Here is a 17,726-nt window from a genome sequence, read left to right on the forward strand (position 1 = left end):
TCTCCAGAACGTGCTATTTTCGCTGGCGTCTATTTCCTATTTTCTTGGTGCGAATACGCAATATCGAATTAGAGACTGCATACGACGAATTGTATTTTCCGGCAATTGTGTGCGACAATGAGCGTCGTGACTAGGTGAATCCTCTCCGTCCGTTTGTTCCATCCGAAGGACGCGCGCGCGTCTTCGAAGAAGTGCGTCGCAGTTTATTGTCGAAAATTTAATTCGCGAAGTACTTTAATCCATTAATTGCGATAATCGTGTTTTAGTGTAAAAGCCAAGATGCACTTTATATCTCTTAATTGTCTGTCTTAATAGTGGAATTAACGATAGTTTCCATCGTTAATCTTAATTTAGTAAATTATTAGTAAATTATTTGTTAAAATTTTAACTTGAAATATCTTGAATTATTCCACGTAAAATTTATAAAATATTTTTCGCGAGATTTTTCATAGATTCATTATCTCGGGACTGTACTTTTTTCCTCGCGTGTATTTTTTTTTCTTTATGTGAAATCTCTCTCTCTCTCTCTCTCTCTCTCTCTCTCTCTCTCGGATTTCTTATCGATTTTTCGAGATGTGAAGCGGAAACTTCAAATACATAATTTGTGCCTCAGCACCTCGGCGCCTTTCTGCCTTTTCAGACTTCCTTATACCTGCTCACAAAGTTTATCTATGTTTTACTACTTTAGTGTATCTATAATTCTTCTATGAGTGGTTCCCCTCAATGGATTTGCCCTAGATCGTCAATAATCGCACAAGAGTATTACTATTTAGGATTCTGTATTTTATAGAAAGAAATATGACATACTTTATGTTTCTGATAACGAATGATACAAATTTCGTAATATCAAATATGCAGCAAATAAAACATGGGCAATACTGCCTTTTTAATGATATCTGGATCCATAAAATATGATACTCCACCGATTGTACCAGCCGGTGTTCTTCAGTTTTCGAGTCGTCAAAATCGCAGAATTCTGCGCGGGACGGCAGGTGTGCGCGACGAGAAAATAGCTGTCGTCCTCATAGTCGGAGGACGCAATAAATTCCCGCAGTCTTTGAGCGCTTCGGCTCGCGAGAGGGCGAGTGATCCGTACATTTTTCAGAGTCTTTCTCCATCGCGGTCGGCGAAACGCGATAGCGCGGGGTTTACGGCGCGTGAGAGCCCTTCTCATACACCATGCAGCATCTGACCGCGGACCGATCGGTGTGTTCGCTCTCGCGTGTGTGTCTGAAAGAAAACTAGGATTCCGAGAGTTACGCTACGTCGTACCGTTTTCGCGGGAACAATTTTAGCAGATTGGAAATTAAAATTTCACGCGGCTCCGCAGCCGGGAGCAGCCATCACCCGCCCTCGGAAATGTCGGAAACCCTTTCTCTTTAAGCGCGCCCCGGGACAAGCGGAAATGCTTCGTTACTGCATCACGAGGGTTCCCCAACATCGTTTCCTGGAGCCGCGGGCGGAGAGATGGCGGGTTCACGGTAAAAAGTTTCAAGGTGTTTCACCTCCGTCGGATGAGCAAGGACGAGGTTTCCTTCTCTAAACGCCGCGAGCGATCGGAAAACGAGCTCGATAAAACTCATTTAGCGCGCATTCACATTTACCGCATGTCAATCGCATATAAGTTACTTTAATTTGATAAATAATTTTTTATAAAAATATATACAACGTAAGAATTTATTATAATTGATATATCTCATTTTTAATAAAGTGTTCGAAGTAAATTTAAATTAGATTTTTTGCTATTAGAGTCAAATCAGTACAAAAAGATTTCATTAAATAATGCGAAAAATATTTCATTAAATACAATATATTAATTATAATTGATTGTGCGGATTAATAAATTTAATAAATATTATGCATAGATAAAAAATGTTGACAATAGAAACTCATTGTTTATTTAATTCAAATTGCATTTCAGTTCAGAATTTTAATATTTTAATCACAAAGATTTCTATAGAAAATAAAAAGCTAGCGCCCGAATAAAAATCTTCTGATTTGACAAATAAATCAAAGAATATCCTATCACACGAAAAGTATAAAGTGCGCCCTGCAGGAAGGTATTTCGCAAAAGGGCGGCGTCATACCAATACGTTATCCGCAATTAGACGCTATATAGAACCGCGACACGTAAAGCCGTAAAAAGCTTCAATTGCGCAATCGAACTTCGCCAATACCAGATCCAAGTACAGGCGAACAGGAATGTCCGCTCTAACGGCGAACGCCGTGGAGAGAAGACCCGGTGGGACTTTTATCCGGGTGTTTCTTATATAAGAGTGTGCGCGCGCGCTCGTTGTACACTCGCAGGCTATTATCCGGGATTACTGGGTACGTCCAGGTACGAGAGCAGATAAGTACAGCAATATACGGGGGCAAATTTGTTCCCGACGAAGTCGCCGCCATCACCGCCGCGGTGACATTGCCGTCATGGACAGTTTAAATGAAATGAGTAACCCGATGAAATGTCCGCGGATGACAGGTTAAGGGGATAGCAACAGAATGTCTACAATTATGCTGATCATTAAAAGATGTTATGGTCGGTAATTGCGCGTGACATTAACTAGTTTGGATTCTGACATTAATATCGTAGTGTCCACCAATAAAAAAGCCAATCAGATATCACTAAATGTTAAAGTAAATCTATAAATGATCATTAACTTCAGTAAACAATTACTTTAATTTGTAATGATATACAAACAGATTACGTTGTAAAGCATATATAAGTTATATTTAAAATGTAAAATGTGTGTGATTAAAATACTGTTTTTAGTTACATATATGCGCGCTCAAACATTCATATTTAATATAATTATATATATATATATATATATATATATATAATTATGTGTATTGTTTAATAAATTATTATAATACTATAGAATCAACATTAAATAATTATAATATGATGTTTTCATAAATCTTGCATAATAGTAATATAAAGCTGATTAAAATGTGAAAAATATAAAAAAAATGCAAAATTATCTTTTATAAAAAATTGCAAAAAATTATCGTTGCATTGGACACAGAAATATTTAAAGTATGTGAATAGTATTTTTATTAAAATTATTTTTCAAATATCGGAGAAGTTGTAAAAATTTCGCAAATATTAAAAGCTTCTAATACACTATTCAGTACACGTGTTTATTTAATACTAAATGGATGGCACGATAATTTTATAAATATCAAAAATTTGTGTTGATATTTAGATAATTCTACTATTTTATATGACAACAATAATAAAAAGATAGATATTTTCAATGATTATTTATAGTGGTGCATTTACGCTAAATATATGTATCAGGCAAAGAAATGCGACGCGTTAATATTGCGTATACCAGAAAATATACGAAATTCGTTCGTTGGCTCATCTATTTTTTAAGGAGAGCGCCGTTCGATCCATCGTGACTGATCTGTTCCCTCTGCCAAATGCAATTTCTTCTCGTCTTTCTTTCTCCTTCCATCTATCTGTTTCGATCGCCACCTTTATCTTTTCCCCTGTTTGCCACTCGGTCTATCCCGTTCTGTATTTCTTTTCGTTGTCCCATCTCCAACCTCTTTCCCGGTTTCTTCGTCATCGACTTCGTTCGATGAGCATTTGCATAATCTACTTTGTATCGGATTCGAGTGGGTCGACTTGGCAGCCCACGATTTTTGATGCAATTCGCTCGATCGAGCTCTATGTCTGCAAAGACTCGTTATGAACATAGATGCAATCATAAAAAGAAACATTTAACTTTTATATTCGGCATCAAATAGCTTTCTTAATCTGAAATTTCCTTTGCAAAATACATATTGTACTATCGATATTTTTTACCAATCTATAAATAACGAGTTAGGAAAACGTCATTTATTTGTGAAATTTCTATAACTTCTGATATTTGAAAATAATTTTGATAAAAATGTTATTTGTATATTTTATATATTTCCGTGTCCACAAAATAAGTCTTTTTGGATCAAGCGCTAATAGATTGAATTAATAATTAATGCTTTGGCATTTACCTAAATATATCAGCACGAATTTTTGATATTTGAATAAGCGTCGTGTCATCCATTTAATATTAAATAAACATGAAATTGTGTAAATAATATATTAGGAGCTTTTAATATTTGCTATATCCAATGCAATGATACTTTTTCGCATTTTAATCAGATTTTATATTAGTATACACGATTTATTAAAACATATCATAGGAATCTATCAGAAATGCATAAATAAACGCGTAAATGATATATATATATATATATATATATACACATATATATATTATGGAGATATTTGTACATCACGGTATTACACTCAGACTTCGTTATAGCTAGAAAGATATTACTCGTATGTCGTGTTTACTCGCACCATCGTCGGTGTACGCCTCTTCATAGCAAACAGCAATCTACAACCACATCTGTCCGCAAATTTGCGGCCGCCAGTATACTCTTGCATGCACACAAGTGCAGACGTATGCGCGCGAGCTGAAGGGGCTATCTCCCACGTCGTGGTGAACTCTCGCAAAAAGTAAATAAAGCCTTTAGTCAGATGTAGCGCGGCGGTGTGTTTAGCTTGAAAGTTTCACTAGACCAGGCTGGTGGTAGTATAGTAGTAGTAGTAGCTTCAGGGGTTGTTTGTTGTTGCAGAGAGAATGGCTGATGCGCCGGAGATCGTATGGAGACTCGGTTAGCGCGCGAAATCGTGAGCAGATACTGCAACGAATGAGAAGACTCAAGGTACGAGACGATTTATTCGCGCGTTTCAATGAATTACGATCGCGGTTTATCTTAGGCATGAATGGTTAAATCGATAACATTGACAACCATGTCATTCTTACACAAGATTCGCTACATACACATTGCTGTCAGCTTTATACCTATCGGTGTCTGATCAGTCATTGTGCCATTTTCTCGCACGACAGTAGTACAGTTGAATTTTTTATTTGATTTGAATCTTTATTTTATTTTTCTCTTTGCATTTATATAGACATTCATATATCTGATATTACACGCAGGGGTTAATCCAGAAGAAAATACAAATAATTGGATTAAGTTCTAAATGAAATATGTTAAATTCCTCGTGTTTCTTTTATCGTGTCCACTACATTATTTAGTTATTCATTTAGGATTTTTGTAGAATTCTCAACAAGACAAATAGTAATATGGACCGAATAATATAGAAGTGTTGTACTTTATATATTATAGTTAATTGTGTAAGCGTATTGCGCGTGTTTACTTATACGCAAGCTATTGAATCTTCGTTCGTGGTCGCGTGACACTTATGGTTAGTAAAGACGTCTTATTTTGTGTCCGATGATATAGGTACTCGATCGAATCCGGGTATTATCGAAAACAAGATTCCGGAAAGTACCGTCCGATTTCCGCATGTATATCTGAGAGCCCGTAATTGCGTTTCTGCAAAGGTTCGCTTTTCCACGAATCGTACGGCGAATTGCTAAGCACGATTGACGGTTATCCGGCGGAATATAATGCGCCGGAAAAAAAAAAAATAATGAACGAGGCAAGAATCGCGGTTTGTGCTTGATAAATTAGCATCGATGGTATTCGGCTCCGTTACGGTCGATATTTAATTGCCAATTAGAGGATGCAAAAGAGGCATTGCTGACGAGCGCTAGCTCGTTTTACCCGACGCACTCGTGAAAGTCAAGCTTCGTAATGACCGGCTGCAAGATTTATAAATGAAATTAATTACGTACGTACCGCTCCGCGTTAACAATGCCAGGACCGCGTTTTTCTTTTCTTTCTCCCCTTCTGTATTCTATATCTCGTCGCTTATTCTACCTTCTCCTTCCAGGCAACGTATCTTGTTCCGACGCTTGTCATTACCTATTTGTTTTTGCTGTCATATCAATTTCTCATTTAATTGTGTACGATTGCGATCCAACTATGAAATTTTAACTATTATTCTATTTATTCGCAAGATCAATTGTGACGAGTGAAAAGCATGATAAGTTATATTATTGGCAGATTGAAAATAAAGATCAATTTTATTATTATTCGTTTTCATAACGAGAGAATCGAAAGAAAATACAGTTACATATTGAATTCTGATCACCCCTTTTATCATTTTATAAAACCAAAAGTTAAAAATAACTTTACTATGATAGATTATTTTTATATAGATTATACTCTTTTTGCTTTTTGTTTCATTAATCTGCTTTATATTTACTCGATATTTTCAGTTCATACGTGCAGCGATGGAGCTAGCACATTTCCGATATGTATGAAATTTATTATACATCAAGGAGAGGGGTACGTTAGAAAAGACGCGTTGCGATTCGCAAGATGAAAGATATCAGGAACGCGCGGCGGAGAGAGTCTCGTTGCGAGACAAAATATTCATAACGGTAGAATGAAATTCCGTCGGGTCGGATCCTCCATTTTCGCGCGCTCCATTCCCTAGATACAATTCCGGGAATAACTTAGTTTCGTATCGGCCACGGCTAAGTCAATTGCACTTTGGCAACTTGTATTCAATTATTCCATTTCAACCGGGAACGCGCTCACGATCTGATCTCGCGAGATTACAAAGGTTCGAGCTTAACGATTATTCGCGCGGAACACCGTGCCGTTGTTGCTACTACGTGTGTTTCCGCTTGGCTGATCCAACGACGGAAGAATCTACTGTGTGTACACGACGGTATCATCATGATAGTATTGCTCTACGTTAAGAGATACCTTTTACTTAAGCTTTGCAAATTATAAATGCAACGGAAATTTTCACGTCACATTAATTCGATACGTAATTTTATCTCTTATTACACATTAGGATTCTTTTTTTATATTTCGCGTATTATAATGGATTTTTATATTCTGCGTATTTTAAGAATAATAGATAAATTTGTGTTGCACATCGATTCGCAGATGTAGACGCTCGAGCGACATAAACGCGCAGTGAATCCGTCCAATTTCCTCATGCAAATAGCAAACCTTGATCAAGGTAGAGGCAATTCACAATATTGTTTTAACATTTACTGGAAGCTCCGTTAATGAACGTACACTGGCAACGTTTGTTCGCGAGAATGTTTCTTGCGTTTTAATGAATGATATTAAATTAGAAATTATATATACATATTTTTATTTATTTATTTTTTGGGTAATTTATTAAATAATATATTATTTAGTTATTTTTTAATTTCTAACTTATGCTATGATTTTTTTCTGTATTTTGTATTATAGAATATTTAATTAATTGTTATCAAAGTTAATGTAATAATTTTATATATATATAAAATTTTAAATTTGATCTCTAAAATTCTAATATAATTATTTTAATAAAAAACATTTATAGCATTATAGAATAAAATTCTTACAGTAAAATTTTTCTGCTATTTTATAATGGCTATCTATCACCGTTACGGCTTTCGGATTTGTATATATATAAAATACATATATTTTATTATTTTACGGTTTGAAGATAATTGTTGAATTCGATTTCTTTTACTATCTTTCTGCGTATGATTTGTTCGTTACCAAGAGCTCTCTCATTAGATTCGCATATTGCATAGATATAAGATGCGATTGGTGTGCCAAGCTCACGTAACGGACGAGTAGTGGCCGTATATAGAAGTGACCCTCGCCGAAGTGCCGTTATCTGCACGTAAATTTAATTATACGTACAAAGCTACTACTATAGAACACAACTACCACGAGCGTAGGCAGAAATTGAGGATACGAGGAGCGAATAGGAGGGAATAGCGGCTCTCCGCGCACGTGGATGAACCTATGCTATGCTTCTCGCAAGGAGAAGTATAGCTTCGTGATTCGCATACGGCAGACAAATTTTATTTGTTGTGTATTTCTTGTACTTGTATACGATACGCGTCTCTCTTATTCGTCATCGACATCGGTTGATATCGATCATGATGAAGGAGAAGCTGCAATTTTAATTATATTGAAATAGTTCCATCGATTAACTTTAATTGCAATTTAATTTAACCTGTTTTTTAAAATTCTCTCGGGAAAGAATAAAGTTAAGAATAAAATTTTTTAAAGTATTTGTTTTTTAGAAGCAAAATATTCATGTCCACCCTCCAAGCTTGTTGCATTTCTTTGTTTTATATAATATAAAAAATTAATACTTTAATACAAAGTATAGAATATATACTGTTCTTTTTATAAACATCGATGTTATATTATTTTATTTATTTTATTTTATTTTATTTATATATATTCGAAGTTTATCCGTACTTTTAATAAAATATGATGCTTATCTATCATTCTCGCTGAAAAAGACTCACGAGGTTATTGGCGCGAAGCAAAGTGTAAAATCACAGTCCGTGAATATCATTTGATTCTTGCGTATTTTCTTCCTATTTATCCGATCAAAGCGACCCATTCACTCGTCCCGCGAGCACTTATCCCCTTTGTGTTCACAGTCGAGACGCGCCATCGCTCAAAAATGTTTCTTGCCCCCTTTGAAGGATCGGAACGTTGCCGCCTCAAAGGTAAATTGAGCTCTTTTGCAACCCTATTCTCCGATACTCTGACTGACTTTTCCGCCATGCAATTATTCGTGTATCTCCGTAATGGAGTGGAGAGACTGAAAGAAGTCGTGCGGCAAGATCATCGTCGATATATAACATTGTCTTCTTTTTTTTCAGACTCGTGAAAACTCAAGGATCCCTGAGACGGACTCCGCGATGCAAGAGAGTCTCTTAGAGTGTCCCATCAGATATCCGAAGGAAAAAGAAGTTATCACGAGCGAAGCCCGAGAGGTCGAAACGTTTGAGAAAATGCCGAATTTCACCTCGTCGCTCGTTTCGTATGACGTTCTCGAAGACCCGTACTTGGAGACTTTGCAACAGCGTCACTTGCAGGAAAAAGAATTGGCGAATCGTCTTATGCGCCAAGCGTTGAACTCTTGATCGCGACTGTTTCAGGTAAGGATATAAAAATCACTACAAATATATAACTTTTAGATATTTCCTCTCCTGACTTACACTTCTCCTATTCTATCTAACGGTCTATTTTTACAACTGCAGATCAATATTTTATTACTGCGGTTCACTTTCCGTTATGTTATCAACGCGTATATTTATCTTAGGTTTATATACTTCTGTTTTATACGTATTTTAAATATGTAAATATCTCTATTTTTACATTTATTTGAAATAATCTGGAATTATAACATATGTACATCTTAAATTGCATGACCCAGTTCACTTTGAAAACGATACTTAGGGTTTGCCGTACACGAATAAACTCGCTATGCGTATGAAATGTCGCAATATCGATCATTCGTTTCCGCGGATGGACTCTATTTTCGACCTATATTCATGACTATCGTCATGTTCCGTTTCTCGCAAACTGATCCGGTCGGTTCCCGTCAAGAACTTTTATACTTTCATACTTTGTCACACGCGTGCTTATATTGTCGAGACGCAGTTGGCAGACTTGGCAGGTCGACGAGATGCCCGTAAATAAATTGCGCTTGTACCCGTGAGATTAGTCTGAGGATAAAATATTTAAACTTAATTCCATCCGAATAAATAATTCACTCAATGTTCTGGCGGTTCGTATGCCCGCCATATCCGTTACTCTCCTGATGCCGCGACGAAACGAGTTGCGACCGTAATACGTACCGACATAAACGCAAACATATATATATACATACACAAATGTGTTGCAATATATTTCTATAGCAGAGATATTTCTATATTTTGTCCTTTGATATATTATTATAGGAAATTTTAATCGCGAAAAGAAAAAGCAAGTCACTTTGTTAATAATATCGAATCGATTCCAAAAGGAAAAAAATTAAGAGTTTTAAAAATATTACGAAATATACATAGATAATATAGATTAAGTTACATGTATATCGTTTAAGGGGTTTATTTATTTTTATTCGTGAATGGCATTATACGAGCATTAGCGGATCCTGACGTCGATAATGGGGAGCGGGGGGGGGGGGGGTTGCAAAATTATTTTATATAATATTTTTGGTTTCATGATTAGCTTTTATTCCAGGATCAACGACGTCGATAGCTCTTTAATGTTTGTTTTTCTTTATTTATATTTTTTAAACAACTTCAGCAAAACTGTTTCTTTTAATTTGCAAGGGGGGTTTTAACCCCTCCCCCCCCCAGGATCCGCCAGTGTATAAATATAATATATATATATATATTATATATATATAAAGAATTTCGCCTAATTATTTTCATGCAACGAAATTATCTCATCATTTCGTTGTATGTCTGACTTAATCTACACTTAACTCCTTGAATGCGTAATGAGCATAATTTCCAGTGTATCTTATATTTTTATATATAGGTATATATATTATATAGATATAAAGAATTTCGCCTAATTATTTTTGTGCAACGAAATTATCTCATTATTTCATCCTATGTCTGACTTAATCTACACTTAACTCCTTGAATGCGTAATAAGTATAATTTACAGTGTATCTTATACTTATATATATATATTATATATATAATATATATATAAAATATATATATATATATATATAAAAGTATATGATACACTGTAAATTATACTCATTACGCATTCAAGGAGTTAAGTGTAGATTAAGTCAGACATAGGACGAAATGATGAGATAATTTCGTTGCACGAAAATAATTAGGCGAAATTCTTTATATCTATATAATATATATATAAATATATATATATATATATAAAAGTATATGATACACTGTAAATTATACTCATTACGCATTCAAGGAGTTAAGTGTAGATTAAGTCAGACATAGGACGAAATGATGAGATAATTTTGTTGTACGAAAATAATTAGGCGAAATTCTTTGTATCTATATAATATATATTATATAGATATATACTATATATTATATATATATTATATAGATATAAAGAATTTCACCTAATTATTTTCGTGCAATGAAATTATCTCATCATTTCGTCTTATGTCTGAGTTAATCTATACTTATCTCCGTGAATGCGTAATGAGTATAATTTACAGTGTATCTTATACTTATATATATACATTAGCGGATCCTGACGTCGATAGCTCTTTAATGTTTGTTTTTCTTTATTTATATTTTTTAAACAAATTCAGCAAAATTGTGTCTTTTAATTTGCAAGGAGGGTTTTTAACCCCCCCCCCCCCCCCCAGAATCCGCCAGTGTATACGAGGGTCGTTCATAAAGTTCGTATCTTTGCTTATAAGGAAAAAAATGAAGTGATTAAAACTATGCACGTTTATTAGTATTTTTCTATATATGAATCCTGCAAAGTTACACATTTTTTCCAGCGATGCAAAGTTCTGTCGGATACAATTATTGTAAAAATCGACATATTGTCTTTTAATAAAAATGATTTAAAAATTTTATCAAAAATTAATATAATTTATAAAAAATTTAACTTATAAAATTAATTTATATAGAATTAATTTTTATAAATTTTATTAATTTTTAATAAAATTTTAATATTATTTTTTTAAAAGACAATATGTTGATTTTTACAATGATTGTATCCGACAGATCCTGCATCGTTGGGAAAAATATGTAACTTTGCAGGATTTATATAATAGAAAAAGACTAATAAATATGCACAGTTTCAACCATTTCATTCTTTTCCTTATAAGCAAAGGTACAAACTTTATGAACGACCTATGTATATATGTATATACATATATGTTTACTATATTTTTAAATATCTACTGCATTTTTTTACGGTGTGCGCTTTTTAGCATGCACGCGCGGACGAACTTTTACGGTATACAATTGTACACCGAAAAGTCTCTCCGCACGGTTCTAGAATTATTCAAAGTTCTTTCCACCTAGAGAACGATGATCGTGCGGAAAATGAGCGCTTGCCAAGAGCAGCGAAACGCACCCGGGGTAGTCAGAGCCGAGGTGTACCAAGAGAATATTTTTATCGGCCATGATCCACATGGCGTTTTACGCAGCCAAGTTAAACTTAAAGATCCGGAAAATCAGCGACCGTAAAGTGTTCGCTCTCACCGTTGCGGCTGCTCTTCTGAATATGTAAATGCGCTACTGTTGTTCTCTAGGAAGATGATTCCGCTGCCACGGTCACGGCTAAATCTGTTATTACGCTTCTATAATCAAGCGCTGTTTCTGAACAATATATTCATCGCCCGTGGCTGAAATTACTTTCCCAGGTTTCGCTAGAAATAGAAGCTCCCAACGTTACTCGCTCTCTCCTTGATTTATCGACTTTGAAATTTTCTAATATATTTTTTTTTATTTTACGACAGATTAGTCCTTGTTCCCCCCGATTAGTCCACCCCCCGACTTACAGTCAATTTTATGTTAAATAAGTGTCGTCTTTTTCATATTTTCAATAATAATCTTATAATAATGAGATTCAGAGTGCTTATTTTGAGTACTTTCTATAAAGACAGATCAGTATAATTGATACAACATAAGAAAACGCAAATATAATTTATAAGCGAGATTAGATGGAACAAATATTTATCAAACACGAAAACTTTTATCATTATTTTTGCATGCTAAGATCTTTCAATCTCACACACAAACATATACTCACATATTTCCAAAATTATTAATTATACCAGTTTAACCGCACATTAGGAAATATATTGTGTCTCTCGCAAATAATCAATTACTCGGTTCCACTGCACCCTATCCTACTCTACTCGATTCCTGTCGCGACGGTAAACCTTGGCGGGATATCACGAGAGGAACGTTACCCGCTGTGAAGGGATGATCGATCCACCGGTTGCGCGCGCGCTCGTCGCATGCGCGGAACTGATCCGCCGACACGCTGCGGCGAGTTTTACACGAGCTAAAGACGAGGCTGCGATAATTCTCGTCAGGCCTGGGACACATATCCGTAAATAAACGCACGGGATTCTTTCTTTTTTTTTCCTCCCTCGGAGTCACCTTTGACGTGTCTCTCGCGCGCAGAGAAAGAGATTCGCGGGCGTGGTTGAGCGAGCGTGTGCGCGTCGTCGTCCCTCAGGACGTACCGTATCGATGGTACCACCATCGACGGCGGTGGCGGATGTACGGTGAACGTCGTCAACTCGAGTCGGCCGATTACGCCATCAGACTGCCGTCAAGCGGGGAGGAGGTCTGTCTCGCGTGCCAGCACACATCAATGGTTCAGGTGAGCAAACGAACGAGGCGCCCCTGCGAGCGATGACAGGGGGTTGGGGGTTGGTGCGGCGGCGCTCGTCGTCGTCCGGGGAATGACGATTCTACGCGAGTGGGGTGTTTGTTGTGAGTGACGGTGGAGGAGCAGCGCTACTCGCCCTGTTCGTTGTGTTGTCGTTGCTGGCGAACGTGTCAGCTGGTCGTCCGGACGACGAGCGGACACGGGAAAGGTGTCGCCATTCGAGACGAGGCGATTTTCACGTGTTCGTAGAAGTAGTTTTAGTTTGCTCTTGATTAATTGCTATCCTACTTTTTATTCTTTCTTCTTTGTTTGATTTAGCATGTACAGTTTCGTGGTGATTGATATGTATTATATCTACAAGCCAGCGTTTAAGTGCTGATTTTTAATTAATGTAACAAGTCTGAGCGACCTATAACTTGACGGTTAAGATAGTTATGCTGCTACACCTTATTTCTAATTTATGACATCGATAGGTATCTTCCCCTGGGTGGATATATGTATATACTTCGCAGATATATGCACTGATACTTAATTTATGATGGATGTTCGCGATATACTATCTGCGTCTGCTGTTGTTGATAATGATTTCAGATATTCGTCAGTGAGCACGTTTATGGGATTATATTGGATTAGGAATTTTTCGTGGCTATAGAAAAAAACGTATGTTGGCAAATAATAAAAAAATGTTGTATTATTATTCTACCGATATTAAATCTATTAATTCGATGGTTTTACTAATATATTGTATATATAAAAAAAGATGAGTAAATATATAGAATAAAATATATAAAAATTTTAATAAATTCACATATATCGCAGATGTAATATGCATAGATACATGCAGTAATAAAATCATATCATTCTAAATTTCTAATTTCGGTTAAGCATTAATTTATAACACGCGAACATAACTTGGTATAATCCATATGGTTCTTATAATAAAATCATATCCATCTACTCGAATTATTTGAGCGCGAAGAGCGCGTTAATATACATTTTGCAATCATACAATTTTCTATATAATAACACTTAATTTTTTATGTTCGCGCAACTGCATAAAAATCGTGATGCATTTTATCGAAGATCATTAGTCCGCAACTATGAGGAGAGGGTAGTTTTCGAAGGGATGAATGAGAGAGAAAGGGAAAGAAGTTTCGATTCCGCGGTAGCCTTTTATGTAAATGGATAATGGTTCTACGGCGGTTGGCTGGGTTTCCTAGGACGGCTAGTATGTACGTTGCTATTGCCGAAGGGCAGTTCATTAACTGCCAGACGCCGGGTTCGATGAGAGAGTTACGGCTCGGGAGAGATAGAGGCGAACTGGCGCGCGCAACATGGCTTTGAAGTGGCGGGCGCCTTGCGGGCGTCCAACGCGGAACAATGGGAATTATCTTCTATTTCGCTCGGTTCGACTCCCCTTTCCTCTCACTTCCGCCCTCTTCCTTCCTCGTCCCTTTCGTTTATATGCCCATCCGTCTCTCGACACGCGCTCATCCATACAAGGATACCTGACGCTCTGTTGATTGGGACGCTTCAGGCGAAGCAATAATCGCGCCGGTTACCCGACCCTATGAAAGCTGTCTTAATGAATCGACGCGAGAACGAGAAGTGTTGATACGCGCGCTTTCGCACTCATCCCATATTGTCCCGCGGTTCAACGATACAGCCGCGACAGATGAGCGATTGTCGGCTCGTATTAATTACGCGAAGAAACGAAGCGACACTTCTATATTTCCGATATACCGATACGATAAATATATTACAAATAGAATCGAATAGAAAAAGAAGTGAATAATTTGTACGTTATATTAATGTATACAAAATGGGCAATCACAGTTTTTATGAAACATAGTACACACATTGGTAAATATTATTGACTTATACCTGAATTGAGAGCTACAGTGAAAATATCGAAGCTGATCGCTTGAAAATCACGGCTGTATCTTTGTGCAATAACTTAAATTTTTTCTTATTTTTTCAAGAAGCTACAAAGCTGAATACTTTCCGCGTTATTATATAATATAGCGATGGATTTTACGTGGCTTGAGACAAAAGTATGCATAATTGCTCGCAACAGTCCGCTACAAACAAATTATAATTATAGCATTTTACTTAACGACACTCTATCGAAATAATTGTCAATAACGCAATCATCGCTCGCTTAATGCATAAACAAAGTTTCTCGAGCGCGAGTGATGATTTTATACATATTTTACGCTTCCATAAGTCTGTATATTTCATAAATGTCCGTGGAACTGACGATGGTTTTTTCCTAATTGCGGATTCATCGCGCGTTGATTCGCCCACTCTGTTGCGCTGTCCTGTTAATTATCGGCTCGGCTCATCACTCCGCCTGGCAATTATTAACGAATAAATCTAATAATTAACAGCGTTTCACATTAACGGCCGCGTCGATATACCGACGATTATTTATGTAAACCGCGATTATTTATGTTTTAATTGTGGCGCGTTTATTATCGCACATGCGATACGAGGCCCTTTTTGTGACGAGCTAGTTGATACAAATTCGTATCATGCTAATGGCTTTTGCATTAATACCAATAATAAGAACATTAAGTTTAAATAATAATTATTAATTATTATTGTGCTCGCAAATATTAAGAGAAACACATTATTGTTGATTGGAATGATACAATTATATTCGTGGAACTGTGTACTAATATGATTATCCTGTTGAATTTCCTGCGTTTTATATTACAGATAGATAGACGTGGAGATATTGAACGTAACATATTTAAAAAACGCTTTACTTCATCGAACGTCTCTTTAAAAAAATAAGGATGTAATTTTTCTCACTGGTTTGTGATTTTCTCGTTCTACGCTTCGATATTTAGTTGAATAATTGACTGTGGCTATACGGTTTTCATCAAACATCGCGGTTATCAAAAGTTTCCGTACATACAATGAATAATTTCATGTGATGCGCCGATTTGTATCTGAAAATTTTAGAGATGAATATAAAGAGAACATCTCGTGAATTGTGTGCAACAACAGTGTACTTTTCATTAAGCCAGTCAGTCGCAGTGATTTAAAAAAAGCAAAGTTTCATTTCAAATAAATGAAAAAAGAGATTTAATAATATTATAATTTACAAGTATTATATACGAGTTATCACAGTCGACACACGGTTGATCGTCCGTAAGAGTTTAAGGAGAACAGTTGGTGCGTTAGATGTCACAGTAATGTATAATAAATGCGCTGCTAGATATTCGTAACTAGATTTTTCGTTCGTACATTACGTCGCGTCGTTGAATGAATTGACAAAAATCAGCATTCGTATAATCCACCGGATGCTTGATCGGCCGATCCGAAGCAAAAATATATAGTATACGAGTACTTGACGTGGATACACCGTGGATACAGCAATCCCAAAACGACCAATTTATCCGCGGTCGAGTTACTCTTCTGTGCGACTGCTCTCGTTGATAGTATCTCCTGCCAACGAGCAGCGTCCAAAATCGTTGGTTTGATCTGAACTATCGACCCCGTGTATTTGGAATGTCCGATAGAGAGATAGAGTCTTTCTCACTCTCTCACTCATTTCGCTTTTTCTCTCCCTCTCTCATCTCTCTCTCTCCCTCTCTCTCAACCTCGTAACTTGTTTGATTTCAATCATTTTCGAGTGTTTTCAATACATTTTCCAAGTGTTTTCAATGCGAGACTCACGAGCGCTACCAGGTATATTGTTTTATCGTTTCCGGTTGTGTTTTCAATGGATTCGGATGTATACCGGATATGCAAATCGAAAACGTTGGATTATAGTGGATGCCGAATCGACACCGTCCGTCTGAAGTCCCTCACGATTTTGTGAGAGACAAATTTTTTCTTTCTTGTTTTTCATTCGCGCTTCCGGTTTGCACGTCTATATTGTATGTGTATTTACGGGCCCCATCGTTTTTTTACGAAACACGATTTTATTTGGTATGTTCTTGGAATAATGCGCCACCACATCGTGTTGAATTTGATGAAGGGCCCTTATTAAACGGCGAATATGCGTGTTTTTGCCTTCCATTTATTGGATATAATATTTATAGGTTTCGAAATAAGAGATGTATGAGAGAGTAATTTAATTTTCTATGCTGAAAAAAATCCATGAAAAATGTTTCTCTCTGCAAACGCATTGTTGTGCGTCTATATATACAAATTAAAGTAATTCAGATTGTTCGGTATTATTGGATTTATTTTTATACAGATTGAGAAGTATCTAGTTGAGTTTACAATTCATTAAACGCGAATTTATCAAATATTTTTTCCCTCGTGTATTTAAGACTCGGGATATATTTGTTCAGAAATTGAAAATAAATTATTTTAAGAGAGAGTAAATCGCTTTTAATCAGATTAAACATGTCTACAACTCTATTTTATTCTGCAGGATGTTGTGCAGAATTCACCGAATGCATTAAACGCTTTTATAGATCCATATACATGCACTCCAACGATATAAAAGTTATATTCACGATTCGCAAATTGCATCTTTTTTAAGATATCGTTTTTTATACACATTACACCGGTTATATATAATCATTTCTGGCTGAATTCTTCGTGTTACTAGTTGTTCGTACATAAAGAGAGAAGGACAGTAATTATTCGTTGAGATGGCTCCGGCGGATGTCGCG

The 17,726-nt window shown here is 36.1% G+C and overlaps 1 protein-coding gene across 5 annotated transcripts in view; it reads left to right on the forward strand.

Moving 5' to 3' along the window:
• The first annotated feature begins 8,747 nt into the window (after positions 1-8,747).
• The window catches only part of LOC145934985 (beta-1,4-glucuronyltransferase 1), a 94,757-nt gene continuing 85,778 nt past the window's right edge, over positions 8,748-17,726 (forward strand). For 4 of the 5 annotated variants that reach the window (XR_014425140.1, XR_014425138.1, XR_014425139.1 and 1 more), the window contains exon 1: positions 12,738-13,080. Coding sequence is in view for 1 of the 5 variants with exons in the window: in XM_083035947.1 (XP_082892073.1) it covers positions 12,976-13,080 (105 nt within the window). In the remaining 4 variants the exon portion in view is untranslated. Of the gene's footprint in view, positions 8,886-12,737; positions 13,081-17,726 lie in introns of those variants that run through there. The other variant, XM_083035951.1, reaches the window with a different exon arrangement.

This window comes from Prenolepis imparis, unplaced genomic scaffold (genome assembly GCF_030444845.1).
Source record: "Prenolepis imparis isolate NDT839.2.m4 unplaced genomic scaffold, iyPreImpa1.0 SCAF_4, whole genome shotgun sequence".
Classification (NCBI taxonomy): Eukaryota; Metazoa; Arthropoda; class Insecta; order Hymenoptera; family Formicidae; genus Prenolepis; species Prenolepis imparis.